This window comes from Phyllostomus hastatus, unplaced genomic scaffold (assembly GCF_019186645.2).
Source record: "Phyllostomus hastatus isolate PE091 unplaced genomic scaffold, TTU_PhHast_1.1 phas_contig_80, whole genome shotgun sequence".
Classification (NCBI taxonomy): Eukaryota; Metazoa; Chordata; class Mammalia; order Chiroptera; family Phyllostomidae; genus Phyllostomus; species Phyllostomus hastatus.
Window position 1 is genome coordinate 4,105,317 of NW_025333960.1, and position 22,557 is coordinate 4,127,873.

At 41.9% G+C, this 22,557-nt stretch overlaps 1 protein-coding gene across 23 annotated transcripts in view; it reads left to right on the top strand.

Annotated features, from left to right (window-relative positions):
• Positions 1-22,308, top strand: part of SLC41A3 (solute carrier family 41 member 3) — an 83,423-nt gene extending 61,115 nt beyond the window's left edge. For 15 of the 23 annotated variants that reach the window (XM_045849835.1, XM_045849843.1, XM_045849847.1 and 12 more), the window contains 2 exons: positions 3,413-3,561; positions 4,851-6,036. In XM_045849835.1, the coding sequence (XP_045705791.1) occupies positions 3,413-3,561; positions 4,851-5,060 (359 nt within the window). In that variant the 3' untranslated portion in view covers positions 5,061-6,036. Of the gene's footprint in view, positions 1-3,206; positions 3,388-3,412; positions 3,562-4,277; positions 4,794-4,850; positions 6,037-15,716; positions 16,073-18,860; positions 19,991-21,940 lie in introns of those variants that run through there. The other 8 variants (XR_006786995.1, XM_045849841.1, XM_045849844.1 and 5 more) reach the window with 8 other exon arrangements.
• Positions 22,309-22,557: the final 249 nt, after the last annotated feature.

Sequence of the window (22,557 nt, forward strand, 5' to 3'; positions counted from 1 at the left end):
TTCTGATGAGGGGAATGTTTTATCTTTTGTGATAGTCCCACAAGTCTCTGAGGTCCTCTTTAATTTTTTCCCAGTACATATAACTCTCTGTTATTTAGATTGGCTAATTTCTATAGTTTTTTCTTTTCATCACATTCATTCATTCTTTCCTCTGTCCTCTCCATTCTGCTACCAATGCTTTTATTGAGTTGTTCAGATTTTTTGGCTGTTGTACTTTTTTCAGTTCTCAAATTTCCATATGGTTCTTTTTATCTTTCCTGAGATTTTTCTATTTTTATCATGTGTTTCATGTATGTTTGTAATTGCTATCACCCTGATAAACCTAGTAACATTTGTCACCATACATAGTTATTACAATATTAAAATTATATTTAAAAAATGGATTCATTAAAATCACTTTCACTAAGTCTGCCATTTGTGTCATATTAGTGTTAATGTCTGTTAGTTGTCTTTTCTCATTTGCTTGAGATTTTTCTTACTATAATGAGTGATTTTAGATTGAATCACAGACACTTGGACTATTATGTTATAAGACTCTGGATCTTATGTGACACTCGGGGAAAAGGAATGCACTGCTTTTCCTTTCTGCCAGGCAGAAGTGAAAGTCCAGATTCCCTGGCCTTCTCCAGTGTGCCCTAGGGGAAAATGAGTACTTCCTTACCCTAGCAGGGTAAGAGTCCATATTTCTCTGACATCACTTTTGCTTGGAGGAAGAGGGATGCCTTATTATTGCTCCCACATGGCCTTCACGGTGAATGTGTCAGGGGTGGGGGGGGGGTCTTCATTACCACCCTGCAGAGTACCACTTATTTTCTATTACTCCACCTTCTCTTATATGACTTAATCCAAAAGGTGTGAATACTAACATTCCATCTGGATAAGGGTAGAGAGAAGTCCAGGCTACTCACTTGCCCTTTGCTGATAGAGGTGGGGTTGCTATGGTGTTTGGCTAGAATAAAGTGGTTATTGTCTAAGAGTTTTCTGTTTTGCTAGGCTGCCCCTTTTCTGGACCTTAGGCTAGAGAAAGCAAACTTCTGTTGAGTCTTTTTGGTTAGTGTCCATTGGTAACTAAATTCTCTAGCATCCAGTCTGGGGCATGTGAAGCCAAAAAAACACACAACAATTTGGGGAACAACACCATGTTGTTCCCTGGACCCTGAGGTCCCTAGGCAGCTTGCCTTTTTTCTCCTCCTTTCAGAATCTTCTTATGTTTGTTTTTATATAATGTCCAGGGTTTTTAGTTGTATTTAGTGAGGAGAATAGAAGTAAGGGTGTCTGTTTCATCTTATCTAGAAGGGGAAGTCACTATTATAATTTGACTTTGATTTGTATATAGAAAAAGTACGTACTTTCTTTTTTTGGTGGGGGAAGAAATAATTTTTAATGTTTTTTTTTTCTTTACAAATATACTAGAGAATCATCCAGTGCTGCCAGTATTGGATGCAATCCTGGGCCACAAATCTGCACACTCCTTTGCAACTTGTCCTGTGATAGCAGCACCTTCCATTTTACCTTTATTGTTTACTATGACCCCTGCATTATCTTCAAAGTAAAGAAACACACAATCTTTTCTCCAGTATGACTTTTGTTGTCGAATTACTACTGCTGGATTACCTTCTTTCTGAGCTCTGGTTTGCCTTTTTTGATGGTGGTCATCGCCATGTCACCCACACCAGCAGCAGGAAGTCTGTTCAGTTGTCCTTTGATCACCTTCACAGAGATGATATACAGATATTTGGCTCCTGGGTTGTCAGCACAGTTGATCACTGTTTCTACCAGAAGACCCAGGGAAATCCAGAATTTTACAACAGAGGACCCACCATGTGGGAAAGAGATAGAAAGCTACTTTCTATATTATTTAGGTATTTGTCTTAGTTCAGGCTGGTATAACAGAAACATAAAACAATAAACAGAAATTTATTTTTTTATAGTTCTGGTGACTGAAAGTCCAAGCTCAAGTCCATGGCACTAGCAGATCCATGTCTGTTGAAGGTCTACTTCCTGGTTTATAGACAGCTGTCATCTCACTGTGTCCTTATGTGGTTGAAAGGGTGAGAGAGCTTTCTGGGGTCTCTCTTATAAGGGCACAAATCCTGTTCATGAAGATTCCATAATCAGGACCTAATTACTTTACAAAGGCCCCACCTCCAAATATCACCACATTGTGGGTTAGGTTACAACATGGATTTTGGGTGGAAACTGTCTGTAGAATCACGTAAAATACTTGCTAAATTGTTTATGTGGCTTTGTATAAAGTTTCTTGAGGTTTTTTTTTTTTAGATTTTATTTATTTATTTATTTTTAGAGAGGGAAGGGGGGGAGAGAGAGAGAGAGAGAGAGAGAAAAACATCAATGTGCAGTTGCTGGGGGCCATGGCCTGCAACCCAGACATGTGCCCTGACTGGGAATCGAACCTGCGACACTTTGGTTCACAGCCTACACTCAATCCACTGAGCTATGCCAGCCAGGGCTAATTTTCTTGAGTTTTTATGTCAGCTGGTAATAATAGTTATTTTGCTTACTCTTTAAGTTTTTTACAACTTGTCTAATTTTTCTACACCTTGTCTAATGTGTCATCATAGATTGTGGTGCTCTTGTGTGTTTCCATTCTTTATTATTTTATAGTAGACTTTTCAGCTTCTAAGCTACATACAATTTTTTTCCTTTTCCTTATTAAGTTGATAATATATATTATATTAACTCATAAGCAAATGGAGACTTACTTTTCATTGAAACTCTTTGTGTTTGAAAAACCCATCATATTCACGTGTTATAGTTTTAAAGAGATGGGCAGGGTAAATCACATTTCTTTCAGAGTCTCAAACTCAGAGTGCTAGATCCTGAAGAGAGCAGTGATCACTCTCACCCGCCAATGTGCCAAAGGCCCCATGAGTGCACCACCCTCCCCGATCACTTAATTCCACATGCTGAGCTTTTGTTTTTCGACACTCTCAGGGTCTTCCCATCTTAAGCCCCTTGCACATTCTCTTTCTTCTGACCAGAATCTTTCCCCCCAGAGTCAGAATTTAGTTTAAATGCCATCTCCTTGAGAGAGCTATCTCCAGTAGCTCATTCCCACTAATAGACACTTTATTTTCTTTCACATTATCCTGGCTTATTTTCTTCCTAGTACTTGTCCCAATTTGAAATGACCTTTCTTGTTTGTTTCTGCTGCTCAATTCCAGTTTTTCTCTCTTTTCTTAAAGTGTCAGCTCCATTAGGGAAGGGGCAGACTATATTCCCATCTGCAGAAACATGCCTGCAACATAGTCCACCAAGGCTGTGAGAACTACCCTTTAGCACATTCAGGAAGTAGCGGAATGAATGTGGATCCCTTACTAAACTGTCACATTCCTAAGTGGCCTCTGCTGCCAGGTAAGTCATGCAACCTCCTTGGTTCTGTTTATTCCAGAAATAAATTCCATGTCAGCTCGAGTTCTGATCTTTCTGGTGATTCCGGGCCATCTGATTTTCTTCTATGTTATCTACCTGGTGGAAGGCTGTTCGGTCCCAAACAGCAAGATCTTTGTGGCATTCTATCTGCTAGCTGGCCTGATCCAGGTAAGGACAGCTGTTGTAGCAGCAAAGCAGCATTCAGTAGTTAGGCAGCTAGCAAGCTTTATTCCCTGTCCTGGGAGAGATGCTAAGGAGGTGGAGTTGGTGTTCCTGGACATGCAGGGCACAGTCCCCATCAAGTTAACTTGTTCAAGGCCAAGGAGGGCATGATCCAGACTCAGAGGCCACTTCATACTCCATACTGGATACTCCATACTGCATATTCCACATAGCATACTCCATGTTGCACACTGCATAGGCCACCATCCACACAGCACATTCATTATGCCACCCTTCACAAGACACAGTTCTTATTGCACCCTTCACAAGGCACAGTTCTTATTCTGATCCTCTGAACCTCACCAGAGGATCAGAGGAGCCATCTTGAAAATGCAGAATGTTACCACGAAGCAAGCTGACTATCAGATCCTGCTGATGAACTGGCCCATGTGCATCACTCAGCACAGACTGGCATGGGCAGGGACCAGATCCCTGCTGGGGTGTTTCTAAAAGGCATGTGTGGACTTTAGTCAGTGCTAAATGGTGATAAGGACATAAAAGATAAAGCTGGTGCCTACTGGTACCTGTCTCAAAGATTAAGGACACAGCAGACTCTGCCAAGCTGGTTGATTTTCTGGTGGGCCTGAGGCCTCTGCAGGGATTACTGTGAGCACTGTTGGGCAATTCTAAGGGACTAACATTTTCAAATCCTTGAGTTACAGCGTTTGTAGTCACAGCATGCCTCTGGCCCTGAAGAATAGACTGGGGCAGTCTGAGAAACTATCCTGAGCAGCAGCAGAAAGGGGCTGGGGTCAGCCTGCAACAAGGGACTGAGAAGCCCTGGGACCTGACCAGGGCTGTGTGAACTACCCCATAGCAGCTTCAGGAAAGGCCAGTCATCCAAAACTACCCATGAGAGGGTTTCCAGAGAACCCAAGTTCAAGTCTCAGCAATTTTCATGTCTAAGGTTCTGAGGATGTTGAGTGGAGCTGATGCATCAGAGAAGATGAAGGCTAATGAATAGCAGCAGGTCTGTCTGGCTCTTCAGCATGCCAGGGGCAGGGCCCAACCACAGGGAGGAAGGCTAGGCAAGTGTGGAAGAGGGTGGACTTCTTTGGCCCCTGTGTGAGCTCATAGCTGGGTGTCAGACCCCAAGAGAAGCTCAGGGAAGGGGAACTACTTGGGGTTGATATGTCCATGTTGGTGTCGGCTCTTGAAATCTGCTAATGTTTCTTAATGACACTTGACTTTCTGACTTGGTCTTTGCCTTTTGTGTCTACCTGCTCTTATGATAGGTGACAGTCCTGCTGTACCTGGCAGAAGTGATGGCTCGGCTGATGTGGCACCAGGCCCTGGATCCTGACAACCACTGTATCCCCTACCTCACAGGGCTAGGGGACCTCCTAGGGACTGGCCTCCTAGCTCTCTGTTTTCTTATCAGCTGGTTATTGCAGAGTGAAGCAGAACTGGATAGAATTTCAGGATCAGCATCTGGATCTTCCTAATGAGACCAGGCAGTTCCAGTTAGTCAATAAAATTTTTCCTCACACCAATAGGGTACAGAATACAGTTCCTCTTTGGCTGGATCCTAGGTCTCCCTGCCTCTAAAGTGGCCCTATGTCAATCAGCTAAGGAGACTCTGACCCATACACTTTGACCCTGGCATTGGAAACTGAGTCTATGATGGAGCCTAAAATTAGAAGCACCCTTTGTTTGTGAATGTGACTGCATGTGTCTACCTGCTAGACAAGCCTGTGAATGAGTGCACATGTGTGTAGACAGCAGGGTACTGAGGCCTAAAGATCTTGAAGGAAGAGGCATGTCCAGTGCACTTTGGGGGATGTGTGGTCCTGTTTCATACAATGCAGCTCACTGGGGTAGAGCAGGAAAAAGATCCACATGTGTCCAAGCTTTAGGACTCCCTGAACCTTGGCTTAACTGCTATCTTCACCAGGTCCAGCTCCGTGGGCCATTTTTGGTGTACCCTGCAAATACGTGCAGCCCTTCCTAGAATGGGGCCTTACACATCCTCTCATCTGCTCCCAGCTGTTACTCTTGTCACTGTTTTTACCTCTTTCTCTTTTCTTTCTTTTTATTTTTTCTCTAAGAAAAAAGCCTCTGTTTAGATTTTAGTGATCAGAAAAGTATAAAATAAAGCATAGAATATATTACATTTGGCATTTTCTATTTGTAAAAATATTAATGTAGCCATGAGACTTGGATCTATGTGTAATAGAAACCTCAGGCATTACTCTAGTGCAATGTTTATCATAACTGTAGTCTCCAAGCCTAGAAGAATCAACATTACCAGAGAACTTGTTAGTGATACAGATTATAAATCTTTCCTTTCCCCACAGCCAGCAATGTTTAACCAGCCCTCCAGCTGGTTCTGATACACTCTTTTATTTGAGAACCACTGCACCAGAACTCTGTTTAAAAAAAATATGCCCTGGCCGGTGTAGCTCAGTGGATTGAGTGCTGGCCTGCAAAGCAAAGGGTCACTGGTTTCATTCTGAGTCAGGGCACATGCTTGGGTTTCAGGCCAGGTCCCCAGTAGGGGGTGTGCAAAAGGCAACCACACATTGATGTTTCTCTCCCTCTCTTTCTCCCGCCCTTCCCCTCTCTCTAAAAACAAATAAAATCTTTAAAAAATAATTTTTACATATACATACACACACACATGCATACATACTCACTAATTTTTTTATTAGCTCATCATAACAACTTTAGCCATGATTTAACTGAAATTATGTTTTTTCCATTTATTTTACTTTTTATATATTTTATTAATTATGCTATTACACTTGTCCCATTTCCCCCCCTTCACTCCCCTCCACCCTGCACACTCTCTCCCACCCACATTCCCCCTCTTTAGTTCATGTCCATGTGTCATAGTTATAAATTCTTTACCTTTTACATTTCCCATACTATTCTTGCCTTCCCCCTGTCTATCTTCTACCTACCATCTATGCTACTTATTCTCTGTACCTTTTCCCCTCTCTCCTCCCATTCCCCTGTTGCTAACCCTCCATGTGATCTCCATTTCTGTGTTTCTGTTCTTGTTCCAGCTATTTGCTTAGTTTGTTTTTGTTTTTGTTTTAGGTGTGGTTGTTAATAATTGTGAGTTTGCTGTCATTTTACTGTACATGCTTTTTATCTTCTTTTTCTTAGATAAGTCCCTTTAACATTTCATAGAATAAGGGCTTAGTGATGATGAACTGCTTTAACGTGACCTTATCTGTGAAGCACTTTATCTGCCCTTCCATTCTAAATGAGAGCTTTGCTGGATAGAGCAATCTGGGATGTAGGTCCTTGTGTTTCATGACTTGGAATACTTCTTTCCAGCCCCGTCTTGCCTGTAAGGTGTCTTTAGACAAATCAGCTGACAGTCTTTTGGGAACTTCTTTGTGGGTAGCTGTCTCCTTATCTCTTGCTGTTTCTAGGATTCTCTCCTTCGTTTTAATTTTGGCTAATGTAATTATGATGTGCCCTGGTGTGTTCTTCCTTGGGTCCAACTTCTTTAGGACTCTCTGGGCTTCCTGGACTTCTTGGAGGTCTATTTCCTTTGCCAGATTAGGGAAGTTCTCTGTCATTGTTTTGTCAAATAAGTTTTCAATGTCTTGCTCTTCTGTTCTCCTTCTGGAACCCCTATGATTCAGATATTGGAACATTTAAAGTTGTCCCAGAGGTTCCTAAGCCTCTCCTTATTTTTTTATTGTTTCTTCATTCTTTTTTGATTGGATGTTTCTTTCTTCCTTCTGGTCCACTCCATTGATCTGAGTCCCAGCTTCCTTCTTTTCCCTGTTGGTTCCCTGTGCATTTTCCTTTATTTCACTTAGGGTAGCCTTCATTTTTTCATCTAGTTTGTGACCAAATTCAACCAATTCTGTGAGCATCGTGATTAACAGTGTTTTGAACTGTGCATCTGATAGGTTGGCTACCTCTTTGTCACTTAGTTGTATATTTTCTGGGGCTTTGATCTGTTCTTTTGTTTGGGCTTTTTTTTTATTTTTTATTTTATCTTGGTGCACCTGTTTCATAGTGAGGGGTAGAGCCTTAGGTATTCACCAGGGTGTGGCAACGCACGTAGCTGCATTTTGATGCTGTATGTGGGGTAGGGGGTCAGAGAGGGGACAATGGCATTTGGTCCACTCTCTGCTGGGTTTCAGTCACTTCCTCCGCTTCCCCCAAGAAAACTGGGCCCTTCTGGTGCTGATTCCTGTGTGGATGGGCTTGTGTACATTCTAGGACCCTGTGGGTCTCTCCAACAACCTCTCCTGTGAGGCTGGGAGTTCCTCCCAGCACCTCAACCCCCACAAGTTTCAATTGGTGTTTTGAGGTTTTATTTCCCTGGGCTGGAGCCCTGGGTTGTGTGGTCTATCTCACTCCTCAGTTTTGCCTGGTTTATCTCTGCACAAATGTGGGACCGCCCGCTCTGCCAGCCGCCTTGCATGCCATGCCACCTTGCTGGGTTCCCCCTTGGTGCTTTGGGCTCCTGGGGTCCACCAGCCACCGCTTTTTTTGCCTGGACCCCTCTCCACCCAGTTGCCCAACTCCGCCCCTCCTACCAGTCTGGATGAATGTCTATTTTAACCCCTTGGTTGTTGGACTTCTGTACAGTTCAATTTACTGTCAGTACTGGTTTTTTTTTTTGTTTCTAAATTGTTGTTGTCCTTATTTTGGTTGTGGGAGGAGGCACAGTGTGTCTACCTATGCCTCCATCTTGGCCACTAGTCTGAAATTATTATCTTTTGTTGACCTTAAACAAAGAAACAGTCAGGTATTTTCCCAGCAATATGGGTTTATTGGGGACAACAAAGAATTGCAATTTGAGACATGCATTCTAATGGTGACCATGTACAAGTACAGGGAAGAAAAGGAGAGGAACAGTTTTATAGGTGTGGGGGTGCTGTTGTAAGTGAAAAACCTATTGGAAAAAAACTGAAAGTTTGAAGTATAGTGAGGTTCTGTTGGCTGACTTAGAGCAGTTTCCCACTGACTGAGCTATTACTTGCCAAGGAGGAATCTTTCTTCTGCTCAGGTAGTAAAGTAGTGTCTCTTCCTTTTGGAATTACAAGATGCATCTGTTTCTGGTGGGGTCAGTAGTGTGTGTTGAGTGACTTGCATTAAGAGTTTTCTCTTCTACCCTCCAAATTCCATTTTAAATGTGGTTTCTGTTTATTAATTTTCATACTTCATATGGTAAAAAAGTATTAAACAAATATTGACCAATAACCTGTTGTATCAGTATCCCAGAAGGAAAGAGATGTCAGCTGAGTAATCAGGCAGGGTTTAAGGAAGAGACATTCAACAAATTCTTGGAAACAATGAGTGGTGAAGCACCCTGGGCCTGTAAGCAGTGGGGACCTTCTACCACCACACATTCATTTGAACTGGAGACTAGTTAAGAAGTTGATGCCTGGAAGATTGAGGCATAGGTAGACACACTGTGCCTCCTCCCACAACCAAAAAAGAACAACAATTTAGAAACAAAAAAAAAAACAATACTGACAGAAAATTGAACTGTATGGAAGTCCAACAACCAAGGAGTTGAAATAGACACATTCATCCAGACCGGTAGGAGGGGCGGAGTCAGGCAGCTGGGTGGAGAGGGGTGGAGACAAAAAAAGCGGTGGCTGGCAGACCCAGCCAGGCAGTGGATTGTGGAGGGGCACTGTGCACAAGATGGCTGCTGGAGCGGGTGGTCCCACATTTGTGCACAGATAAACCAGGTGAAACGGGTGTGAGACATACCACACAACCCAGGGCTCCAGCCCAGGGAAATAAAGCCTCGAAACACCAACTGAAAACACCTGTGGGGGTGGAGGTCCCAGGAGGATCTCCCAGCCTCACAGGAGAGTTTGTTGAAGAGATCCACAGGGTCCTAGAATGTACACAAACCCACCCACACAGGAATCAGCACCAAAAGGGCCCAGTTTTCTTGGGGGAAATGGAGGAAGTGACTGAAACCCAGCAGAGAGTGGACCAAGTGCCATTGTCCCCTCTCTGACCCCTATCCCACATACAGCGTCACAGCCCAGCAATGTGGGTTGCCCCACCCAGGTGAACATCTAAGGCTCCGCCCCTCACTACATAACAGCCATGTCAAGACAAAAAAAAAAAATGACCCAAACGAAAGAACAGATCAAAACCCCAGGAAATATACAACTAAGTGACAAAGAGGTAGCCAAGTAATCAGATGCACAGTTCAAAACACTGTTAATCAGGATGCCCACAGAATTGGTTGAATTTGGTCACAAACTAGATGAAAAAATGAAGGCTACCCTAAGTGAAATAAAGGAAAATGCACAGGGAACCAACAGGGAAAAGAAGGAAGCTGGGACTCAGATCAATGGAGTGGACCAGAAGGAAGAAAGAAACATCCAATCAGAAAAAATGAAGAAACAAGAATTCAAAAAAATAAGGAGAGGCTTAGGAACCTCTGGGACAGCTTTAAATTTTTCAACATCTGAATTATAGGGGTACCTGAAGGGGAAGAGGAAGAGCAACAAGTGGAAGGGTATTTGAAAAATGATAAAGGAGAACTCCCCCAATCTGGCAAAGGAAATAGACCTCCAAGAAGTCCAGGAAGCCCAGAGAGTCTCAAAGAAGTTGGACCCAAGGAGGAACCAGAAGGGCCCAGTTTTCTTGGGGTAAGCGGGGGAAGTGACTGAAATCCGGCAGAGAATGGAGCAAGCGCCATTGTTCCCTCTCTGACCCCTGCCCCACATACAACGTCAATGGAGTGGACCATAATTACATTTGCACCAAGACACGTCATAATTACATTACCCAAGATTAAAATTAAGGGGAGAATCCTAGAAACAGCAAGAGACAAGGAGGCAGTTACCCACAAAGGAGTTCCCAAAAGATTGTCAGCTGATTTGTCTAAAGACACCTTACAGGCAAGACGGGGCTGGAAAGAAGTATTCCAAGTCATGAAACACAAGGACCTACATCCCAGATTGCTCTATCCAGCAAAGCTCTCATTTAGAATGGAAGGGCAGATAAAGTGCTTCACAGATAAAGTCAAGTTAAAGGAGTTCATCATCAGCAAGCCCTTAGTATATGAAATGTTAAAGGGACTTATCTAAGAAAAAGAAGATAAAAAGCATGTACAGTAAAATGACAGCAAACTCACAATTATTAACAACCACACCTAAAACAAAAACAAAAACAAACTAAGCAAATAGCTGGAACAAGAACAGAAACACAGAAATGGAGATCACATGGAGGGTTAGCAACAGGGGAATGGGAGGAGAGAGGGGAAAAGGTACAGAGAATAAGTAGCATAGATGGTAGGTAGAAAATAGGGGGAGGGTAAGAATGGTATGGGAAATATAGAAACTAAAGAACTTATAAGTATGACACATGGACATGAACTAAAGGGGGGGGGGGAATGTGGGTGGGAGGGGGGTGTGCAGGGTGGAGGGGAGGGAAGGGGGAAAATGGGACAAGTGTAATAGCATAATCAATAAAATATATTTAAAAAAAGAGTTGGTGCCTGAGAGGAGCTGTCTAATGAAGAAATAGAACTAGTATCAGGTTGCGGCCTGCCTTGTGGCCATGGGAATAAACACCCTCACCTTATTCTATGCATACCTTTTTACCTCCTGCCAGTGTCTTCCAACAGCCAAACCCAACCAAAAGTCAGATGATTAGGGGTGTCATTTATGGATGGTCCATACATGTCTCAGCTTCCTGGGACACATAATCAGGTGAGGGTGGAGAGTGGATCTGGAGGGACAAGTGGAGAATATCCAGCACACCTATGATGCTAAGCCCCAACCTAGATATGGGGGATGCCCTTTTGGGCAAAGGATTCATCTTTGCTATATCAAGGGTCCACTGGGGAGAGAGTTAATCAATATCATACCAGTAAGTAGCAAAGATCTAGTCCCAATAAATTCTGCAAAAGCACATAGTGCTATAAAAGCATATAAGAATAGCTAATATTGTTTAACCACTCACTATGCCATTTTCTGGGCATTTTACATGTATGTGTAAACTCATTAATAACTGCAGTAATTTGATACAATAGATACTATTATCCTGTTTTTAAATTAGGAAACTCAGGTATTATTGTAACAGTGAAATGCTCAGCCTTTCTGACTCCATCTTATTTAAGCTTGCTTTATTCCCATGGCCTTACATGCTAATCACAAGAAGGAATTCTGCTTACATTTTGAGTTTTACAAATACAGCCCCTTGCCAGAACTGCATCTCCTGAGAAGATTCGGGAAGTATGTACAAAAATAATGATCATTTATCAAAGATTGGCAGGAATCTCGTGACTGGACTCGCAGCAACCAGAGACAACAGACTAAGAACAAATAAGTTTCATAATCTTCCTCAGACCCCTGCTAGCACTCAGATGTCTTAGGTCATCAATCAATCTCAACACCACCACCACTGCCATTTCCCCATTTCCATAATATAAAAGAAAACTGAATTCTGTACATTTTTAAAGTATATTTTGATTATGCTATTACATTTGTCCCAATTTTATTTCTTCCCTTTATTCCCTTCCTCCCTGCACTGCCCACCTCACCCTCCAGCATTCCCCCTGCCACAGTTCATGCCCATGGGTTGTATATATAAGTTCTTTGGCTTCCCCATTCCCTATGCTATTCTTAACCTTCCCCATCTATTTTGTGCCTACCTATTATGCTTCTTATTCCTTGTACCTTTTTCCCCATTCTCCCCCCTCTGTCTTCCTAGTGATAACTCTCCATGTGATGTCTATTGCTGTGATTCTGTTCCTGTTTTAGTTGTTTGCTTTGTTTTAGTTTTTATTTTTTAGGTTTAGTTGTTGATTGTTGTGAGTTTGTTGTCATTTTATGGTTCATAGTTTTGATCATAAGTCCCTTTTAACATTTTGATCAAATGTTAAAGGGACTTACCTTTTTTCTCTTAGATAAGTCCCTTTAACATTTCATATCATCAGGGCCTGGCAGTGATAAACTCTTTTAACTTGACCTTATCTGGGAAGTACTTTTCTGCCCTTCCTTTCTGAATGATAACATTGCTGGATAGAGTAATCTTGGATGCAGGTCCTTGCCTTTCATGACTTTGAATACTTCTTTGCAGTCTCTTCTTTCCTGTAAGGTTTCTTTTGAGAAATCAACTGATAGTCTTATGAGAACTCCTTTGTAGGTAATTGTCTCCTTTTCTCTTGCTGCGTTTAAGATTCTCCCCTTATCTTTAATCTTGGATAATGGCCTTGGTGTGTGCTTCCTTGGGTCCAACTTCTTTGGGACTCTCTGGGCTTCCTGGACTTCTTGGAAGTCTATTTCCTTTGCCAGATTAGGAAAGTTCTCTGTCATTATTTTGTCAAGTAAGTTTTCAATGCCTTGCTCTTCCTTTTCCCCTTCTGGCTCCCCTATGATTCAGATGTCGGAACATTTAAAGTTGTCTTAGAGGTTCCTAAGCCTCTCCTCATTTTTTGCATTCTTATTTCTTCATTCTGTTCTGGTTTGATGCTTATTTCTTCCTTTTATTCCAAATCATTGATTTGAATCCCAGTTTCCTTCCCTTCCCTGTTGGTTTCCTATGTATTTTTCTTCACTTTACTTTGTGTATCCTTCATTTCTTTCTTCATTCTGTGAATAAGCTTAATCAGTTCTGTGAGCATCCTAATTACCAGTGTTTTGAACTCTGCATGGGACAGGTGGTCTATCTCCTCATTGCTTAGTTCTTTTTCTGGAGTTTTGTTCTGTTCTTTCATTTGGGCCATATTTCTTTATCTTTGTGCACCTGTTACTTGGTAAGGGGTGGAGCCTTAGGTATTCATTAGGGTGAGGCAACCCTCTTTGCTGCGTTGTGGCTGTCTGTGAGGGAGGGATCAGAAAAGGAACAATGTTGCTTGGTCTGCTGTCATCCCACTTTCTATCACTTCCCTCCCTTTCCACAGCAGAGTGTGCCCTTTCAGGTGCTGATTCGCAGGTGAGTGGGTTTGTGTATGTTTTAGGATCCTGTGGGTCTCTCCAACAAACTCTCCTGTGAGTCTGGGAGTTTCTTCTACCACCACAACCACCACAGAGTTTTTTTTACAGCCTGGGGTTTTGAGTCTTCAGTTTCCTGCACTGAAACCCTTGGTTTCTCAGTCTGTCACGCTCCTGTGTTGTTCCCTCGGGCTTGTCTGCTCGTGAATGTGGGATTGCCCATGCAGTCTGCCAGCTGCTGCCTCGTTGCTCATCCTCTGCCCAGCTGCCGTTCTCCACCCCTCTTACCGCCTGAATAAGTGTTTCATTAACTCCTTGGTTGTTGGACTTCCATGCAAATGTTTTTCTGGCAGTTCTGCTTGTGCTTTGTTTTTTAATTGGTTGTTCACCTTCTTTTGGCTGTTTGAGGAAGTGAAGCATTTCTGCCTACACCTCCATCATGGCCAGAACCTCCTGTACTTCTTAAGATCATTCTTTAGCATACTAGTCCACTGTCTCAGCTTGCTGACTTTGCAAATAAAGTTGCTTTCCTTGACCTAGTACCTTGTCACTTAACTCATTAGCAGTTGTGCAGCAAGCCATATGAGCTTGGACTCAATTACATTATGAGATTTCTCCACTTTCCTATGGTCCTTTGTCTATTGAGTGATTGAGTCAGGATTTGAACTTGGAATCTGACTCAGACCCAACTTACACAAGTATTACAGAGGTTTGACCAAGACAAAAGTTCAGGAAAGATCTTTTTCATCAGGCAGTATCATTTAAGCTGAGATCCATGGGTGAGTAGGCGTTAATCAGGCAATAAGTGAAGAGATTTGGGGGTGAGGGTGAGTGGAAGATAGAACATTAAGGACAATAGGTCTTTTAATAGGAAAAGAAAAGCAGAGGAGAGGGCCCAGGAAGCCTGAGTTTCTATAAGATTTAATGACCAGTTAGAAGAGAACAATCCTATAATGCTGAGGCAGAGGGGAGACATCAAGAAAAGTAAGAAAAAATTACAATGTTCTTTGCCCAATGGAGGAAGAATGTTTTGGAAGATTAAAATGGTCATCAGCGTATAATGTTACTCAGATCCAAGAAGTTCAAGGATTTAAAGACAAGAGGTCCTTGATGAGAACTGTCATACAAACTCAAAAGAGTCTGGAAGCTCTAGTTAGAAATAAGTAATACAGATTTATTCAAGGGTCTTAGAGTTTGTAAACTTGGAACACCCTCACTCATGGCTGAGGCATCTGTGAGACTGAGGTCAACACTAGAGATGAAGCCAGCTCTTTGGCTAAGGGCATCATCAAGTATATACCTGCTAGTATGAGGTCAATTTCTGCAATTAGTTTGTCTGCCCGGCTGTGGTCATTCTGGGGAATGATTTTTTTTCTGTAAGGATTAGTTAATTTTCAAGATTGAACACAGTTTACACATTGAAATCATCACAGATGAATCTACGTGCAGGTTGGAGATCACCATCAGAGATGAACCCAACTGTGGAAATGAGATTATCATTGGGAATGATCCCTAAAGCAGAGCTGAGGTCAGCATTTGGGATGAAATTTTCTATAATGTATGATCAACATAGGTGATAAAGTTAGCTGCAGGACTGAGGGTCCATGACCCACTGTGGGTTCTTGGTCTTAAGCAGGGAAGAATTCAAATGAGAGCCAGCATAGAGTTTAAGTAAAAGTGAAGCAGTGAGACAGAATGGGATACTGCACAGACAGAGCAGCCCCCTTTAGCAGAATTTGCTTCCTTTATTGAGGTTCATTTAATTGGGGGGTAGGGTATTCAATGAGGGAAAGGAATATGTGAAGTTCTCATTCAGTTGTAGGCATATCTGACAGTCTGGGACAGGAAGTGGATTTGAATTATGGACAAGGTCACGGTAAAGTTCAAGTTTAATATCCAACTCAGGTTTAAGTTCCAGTTCAAAGTCTGGACCCTCAGAACATCTGCATCACCCTGGAGTTCTTGAATCTTAAACTTGTCCACATTCTGTCTCCATTGATTTGTCAATTACAACTTGGATTTATCTACTCTGTTAATGGCCCCATCTGAGGTTTCTGCTTGAGTATTACTTCTCCAATAAGTTGTAATTCTTTGTATCCACCTGTCTGTCTCTCCAATATTGGAGGCAGTAATTTGTACTGTGACCTCAATTATCTGATGTATCTAAGAAGAAACAGTTGCTGATTTTCAGTTTGTTTATTTTTTCTTATTATATAGGTAGATGGCAGTGATGACTTCCAAGATCCTTACATGCCATTGGAAAAAACTCATCCTTGACTTCAATGTTAAAATTGTCCCAAATCTGGCCAGTGGTAGGCCATTTAATCTGTCTCCTGTTTCCTATTTACCTGCCCATTCTTTTTGTATTTCCTTACTTTCTAGCAAAAAAATGCCCCAGGCTAAATTTTTACTCTCCCCAACTCCCCAACCTCAATCTTGTACTTGCCTGCCTCAATCAACCATTTTTTTCCAAAGAGACCTGGTTTCTATTATTAGAAAATTGTTGCGCGTGGGTCACCGGCCAGCAGTGACCATGGAACGCTGTGGATGGCTCGACAATAAACATGCGAGAAATAACAACATGCACAGAGACAGACTAGTTTCTGTGGGGAAGTAGGGACGGAATGGCCACCCCCCCAATGGGGAGCGCGCCGATTTACAGTCCATACCTGCTTTTATTGGGCTCATGCTACATAATAACTCAGGTAAAGTACAATACTCATTAGGGGAAGTAAGGAACTATAGAAAACAAAGAACTCTGCCCGTCTATTGAGTTGGGGGTCAAAGAGCTGTAAGGCTGAGGAACAAACTAGCTTCCTCCTAAGACCCTTCTCATTCAACTGAGAGCATTCTTGAACAAAGAAGGTTTCACAGTAATTTACATGTTCTTTCTTAGGCCTGATCACCCCGGGAAATCCGCACTTCCCAGTACCGAGCTGTACTACCCCGTCATTGTTTCAGGCTTAGGTGGAGCGCGGGAACTAAGGCCACCGAGAGATAAGGAGATTTTCTTCCGGACACTGAGAACTCAGACTTTGTCAAAGCCGAGGAGTGAGGGTCCATCACCCCCTTTTGCTGCAGCCCCCCAAGTCCTTCTTTTGGGGGGCCTCCCAAAAGTGATCGTGCCTGGCTTGGGTTGTTCCCCCGTGGGGAATCTTACCCGTCTTTGGCTAACCGACCAAGCTTTTTTGGGGTTCAGCAGCAGAAGCAGCATTCCTGCCAGGAAGATAAGCTTTTGTCTCCTTGCCGGCTCACGGTTCCAAGGGCGTTCCCTTAGCCTTAGCTAGGCGGGGGTTTCAGCTTCTGATACCAGTCAGGGCGGTTCCCAACAGAAAATAAGACTTAGAAACCAACATTTGGATGGTGATGTGCTCGTTGTTACTAGGCCCTTTATTAGATAGAGCTAGGAAATACACTCTGAATTTATGCTAATAACTGTAATACCAATTCAACACCCTGGAATTTGTCTTTTCCTTCCCCCTTAAATTTAGTTTTTTCTTCTTTTTTATGTCATTTTTTTTTATTTTCAGCTATAGCTAACATAAGTTATTAGTGTCAGGTATACACCCCAGTGATTAGATATTACATAAGTTAGTAAGTGATCATCCTCATAAATCTCGTACCCATCTGACACCATACATAGTTATCAGCTATATTCCCTATGTTGTACTTTATATCCCCATGACTATTCTGTAACGACTAATTTGTACTTCTTAATCACTTCATTTTTTTCACCCATTCCCCATCTGGCAACTGTCAGAATGTTCTCTGTATCTGCTTCTGTTTCTGTTCTGTTTGTGCATTCATTTATTTTTTTTAGATTCAATTGTTGATAAAGTATTTATTGCTATTTTGTTGTTCGTATTTTTTTATCTTTTTGTCTTCTTTTTAAAGAAAACCCTTTAACATTTTAATATAATACTGATTTGGTGGTAATAAACTCCTTTAGCTTTTTCTTGTCTGGGAAGCTCTTTATCTGTCCTTTGATTCTAAGTGATAGCTTTGTAGCATAGAGTAATCTTGGTTGTAGGTGCTTGCTTTTCATCACTTTGAACTTTTGTTGCCACTCCCTTCTGACCTGCAAAATTTCTGTCAAGAAATTAGCTGAGTCTTGTGAGAGCTCCCTTGTAAGTAACTGACTGCTTTGCTCTGGCTGCTTTTAGGATTCCCTCTTTGTCTTTAATTCTTGATATTTAAATTATGATCTTGTTGGGAACTCTCTGCACGTCCTGGATTTGTATGTCTATTTCCTTCACCAAGTTAGGGAGGTTTTCTGTCATTTTTTTTTTTAAGTAGGTTTCCAGTTCCTTGCTCTCTCTTTTCTCTTTCTGGCACCCTCATGATGCGAATGTTGGTATCATTAAAGTTGTACCAGAGGATTTTTAAAAAAAGATTTTTTATTTACTTATTTTTAGACAGAGGGGAAGAGAGAGAGGGAGAGAAACATCAATATGTGGTTGCCTCTTGCATGGCCCCCACTGGGGACCTGGCCTGCAACCCAGGCATGTGCCCTGACTGGGAATCAAACCAGCAACTCTTTGGTTTGCAGGCTGGTGCTCAATCCACTGAGCCACACCAGCCAGGGTGCCAGAGGCTTTTTACACCATCTTCATTTTCTTGGATTATTTTTTCTTTTTGCTGTTCTGATTGGGGATTTTTTTGCTTCCTTATATTCCAAATTGCTGATTTGATTGTTGACTTCATCTACTCCACTGTTGATTCCCTATAAATTATTCTTCATTTCAGTTAGTGTATTCTTCATTTCTAACTGGGTTTTTTTTATGCTTTGAGATTCTCACTAAGTTCACTAAATATCCTTATAACCAGTGTTTTGATCTCTGCATCTAGTATGTTGCTTATACCCATTTTGTTTAGTTCTCTTTCTGGAGTTTTGTTCTGTTCTTTCCTTTGAGCGGTGTTTCTTTGTTTCCTGGGGCAGCCTCCGCAGGCTTGGTAGAGTGGTCTAGTGTAGAAGATGTTCTGTAGGGTCCAGTGGCACAGTCTCTCATCACCCAATCTGGGTACTCAATGTGTAGCCTACCTGTGTAGGCTATGTATACACTCCTCTTGTAGTTGACTCATGATTGCTCCTGTCATGCCAATGGGATAAATTTACTGAGGCCGATCAGCTACAAAGACTGGCTTTGACCACTGACCTCTGACTACCATGGAGGTCCACCCTGCAGAGTAGGACTTATTTCAGCAGATCTTGTGTTCATGCTGAGTTCACCCCTTGAGTGTGTCTCTTGTAGAGGTAGTTGGATGGTGCTGATGTGATGTGAAGCTGTCCAAGGGTGTGCTGACTCTGGGGCTTCCCTGCCAGTGCAGACCAAGGTCAGCTACTGCCTCTGTTCTTCCCAGGGCCAACTGACATGAACTACGAAGTGATCTGCAGATGACTGCTACTTGTGCTGGACTTGGAGGTGCCTAGGAGAGACCAGGCTGTGATCTAAGGCCAGCTACTGCTAATGCCAGGCATGGGGCCACTTAACGTGAGGTATGGGGCTTGCTGAGGGCAGATGCTGCTTGTTTGAGAGAATTTAGAAAAACCTGAAGTATGAACCAAGACATGTCATTTGTGTAGAAAAGTTCCTGCAAACAGCTTGGGTGAGCCTGAAAGTTGAGTAGGCCCTAGCCTCAGAAAATCACCAGAGTGGGGCAAAAAGTGTGAGCCAGGTTGATGGAGACTCATATATGGTGCCCACCTGTCGGAGAAAGCTGCCCCACAAGCTCTCAGCCTGATGCCAAATAATTCAATTCCTCCCTATGTCTCCAGTGCCTTTCAAGCTGCTGCCCCACACTTGAGGTCAGAGCGAGTGAGTCTTAAGTCTGTACACAGGCCTTTTAACAGGAACTGCCAGAGACTCCCAACAGCTTTCGTCTTCCTTAGCCTCAGTCCCCGCTGGTTTTCACAGCCAGAAGTTATGGAGACTTCTTTTCCTTGCTCTGGAACCCATTCCTACTTAGGGGGGGTGGGGCCTCTGTGCTGAGAAATCCCTGTAGATTTTTATCTAACACACATTGATGTGGTACCAGCTCATTCAGCAACTTCACCCATCCTATCACTCTCAGTGTGGTTTCTTCTTTAATTCTGTGATTATAGGACTTCCATTCAGCTTGATTTCAGGTGGTTCTGAATGATGGTTTTTCTGTAGTTTATTGTAATTTTGATGTGGTTGTGGGAGGAGGTGAGTATTGTGTTTACCTCTGCTGCCATCTTGATTAGAAGTAGTCCCCCTCTAATATTTCTTCAACTCCTTTTCCATTCCTGGGATACCTAGACTCTACAACTTCAAAACCTTTAAGCACATATTTAGTCATATTTTACATACAAAAATTTCAGAATTGCTACACCTACACCACTGAAAAAAATTAAATGGTTAAGTAGACTTAAAAATTCTATACAATTACTGTTGTCTTTTGCCTGAATATATGTAGTACAAGTACTGTGTTGAAAAATTACTTTAATTGATTGTTTTTATTTATTTATTTTGTGCAATTGTGGTATTTATTATTTGAATAATAATAAATTCAAATAATAATAAATTCATAATAATTCAAATAATAATAAATTATTTGAAATACAATTAGCTTCATTTATTACTTTGTTTTATTACTTTGCTTTTAATTTGAAAGTTCTTTTATCCTTGATTTAAATTCATTTTTTAATAAATTGTACTAAAAGTTCCAAATCCAAACTATACAAATAGTATAATCAGAAGTGTCATCCTTCTATCGGTTTCACTTTATTCTCTCCCCCTCCTGTGGTCAACTGTTTTATTAGTTACTGGTTAACCTTCCTTTGATTATTTTTTAAAGCCAACAGGTGGCTGTTTCTGGCTCCACATCACTCTGACTTTCTCTGCGTCTTACTTGTAGACACTCTTTTAAAAGGGATAACCATGAGGGAAATCTCCCTTTTAACTATTGTAGTCAACTGACTAGGGGCCTTAAGTACATCTGTAAGATTCCTTCATCTTTGCTATGTAACATTACCTTAAGAGAATGATATCCCACCGTATTCAAAGGTCTCGGCTACACTGATGCTACATATGAGGTGTGTTTCTGAATCCACTTCACATGGATACAGAGCCCACATCAGCTGAATCACACTTGGGGCACATGCAGGACATCTATTTTGTTAAAGAAAATATTATTAAAGACACTTGTTAATGATTGTAAGGATGGCTTTATTTAAGGGTATACTATTGCAATAGGGACCACTGAAATGGGATCTTGGTGTAGGAAGAAAGAGATTAGAGTTAACTGTAAATACAACAAGAACAAGTGGGAATTTATAGCTATAGATTGGGGGTGAAGGGTGGGGGCCGGTGAATTGGAAAATGCTAAGAGAAAACATCAGGAGTAAGGAGGTATTCTGGCTAAATCCACCTAACAAGATTCTTGCTGAAAGCAGGAGAGAGAGAACAATCAGCTGAGGGAATGATCAGGGGTGAGGAATCTGACCAGTGAAAGTGAAGGAGTTTGGATAAATTTACTTAGAAGCATTCTTGCTGAAGTTGGTAGTACAGAGAGGAATAGGAAGCCCAGATAGCAGGCATAGTTGAGAAGGAGTCCAGAAGAGCTTAGCAGAATTTGTTGAAGGAGACTTTTTATCAGTTTCTACCTCACAAAAAAGGATTTTTAACTTAAACCTTTTTTTGACTTGTTGAAAAGGAAACTCAGCTTTCAGCACAAGTAGCCCCTACAATTCTAAGATTTTTTCTTTAATAAAATGTATTTGTACCTCTACAGCAGGAATAGAGAAATGGTATGTTTGTACAAACCATACTTTTATGAAAATGGATTCTTGCCCTAGCCAATGTGGGTCGGTTGGTTGGAGCATTGTCCCATAAACTGAAATGTCATGTGTTTGATTCCCAGTCAGGGCACATGCCTAGGTTCTGGGTTTTGTCCCTGGTCAGGGCACGTATGAGAGACAATGGATTGGTGTTTCTCTCCCTCTCTCTCTTTCTCCCTCCCCCTCATTCTAAAATCAATAAGCTTGTCCGAAGGTGAGGATTAAAAATAATGGGTCCTCATACCACATTCTTTTATTTTTTTGTGGCTTTATATTTTATTTTTTATTTTTAACTATATTTTATTAATTATGCTTATTACAGTTGTGCCACTTTTTTATTTCCTTTATTCCCCCCTGTGCCCTGACTCCCCTACCCACATTCCCACCCCCTTAGTTCATGTCTATGTGTCGTATATATATAAGTCCTTTGGCTTCTCCATTTCCTATACTATTCTTAACCTCACCTTGTCTATTTTGTACCTAACATTTATGCTTCTTATTCCCTGTACCTTTTCTGTCATACTCCCCCCTTGCCCTCCTCCTTTCCACTGATAACCCTCCATGTGATCTCCATTTCTGTGATTTCGTTCCTGTTCAGTTGCTTGATTAGTTTGTTTTTGTTTATGTTTTTGTTTTCTAGGTTCAGTTGTTGATAGTTGTGACTTTGTTGTTACTTTACAAGATGAATCAGAGAAGCCCGAACTGGTGCACTCACAGGCTGTGACATCAGCTTCTACTGACCTGAAAACATGATCCACCAGCTACACTGGCCATGGCTCCAGGCCTGAAAGTCGATGTTACATGAGGCCATTGTGATTTACACAAGCATGCTATCCATTAGAGAATGAGGACACAGCCGAGTCTAGCTCACAGAAGGCATGTGCAAGCCTGAGGGGCATGAACCCCATCTTGTGGGGCAGAGAGAGGCCGGTGAATTTGTGGGGACAGGGGCTGCAGGACTGTCTCAGGGAGAGAGAGAGCATTGTTCTGCATTAGGAACTATAACAAGGAGACATTGTTTTTAATAAAAGAGAAGCTTTTCTCCCCGTAGATTGTCATGATGCAGCTGGACTCCCCACATAGGTGACTCTTGGTGCAGAGACAGAAATGGGTGGTCATGTGTCCTTAGAGATCCTAAAAGTCAGTGGGCTCAGAAGAACCCTCAACTACTATCTATGTATACCCGTCAAAGTGCAGATACTCAAAACCCACTCCAGGAATTCAGTTTCAGTGACGTGGGGTTTAGTTATCCAGTGA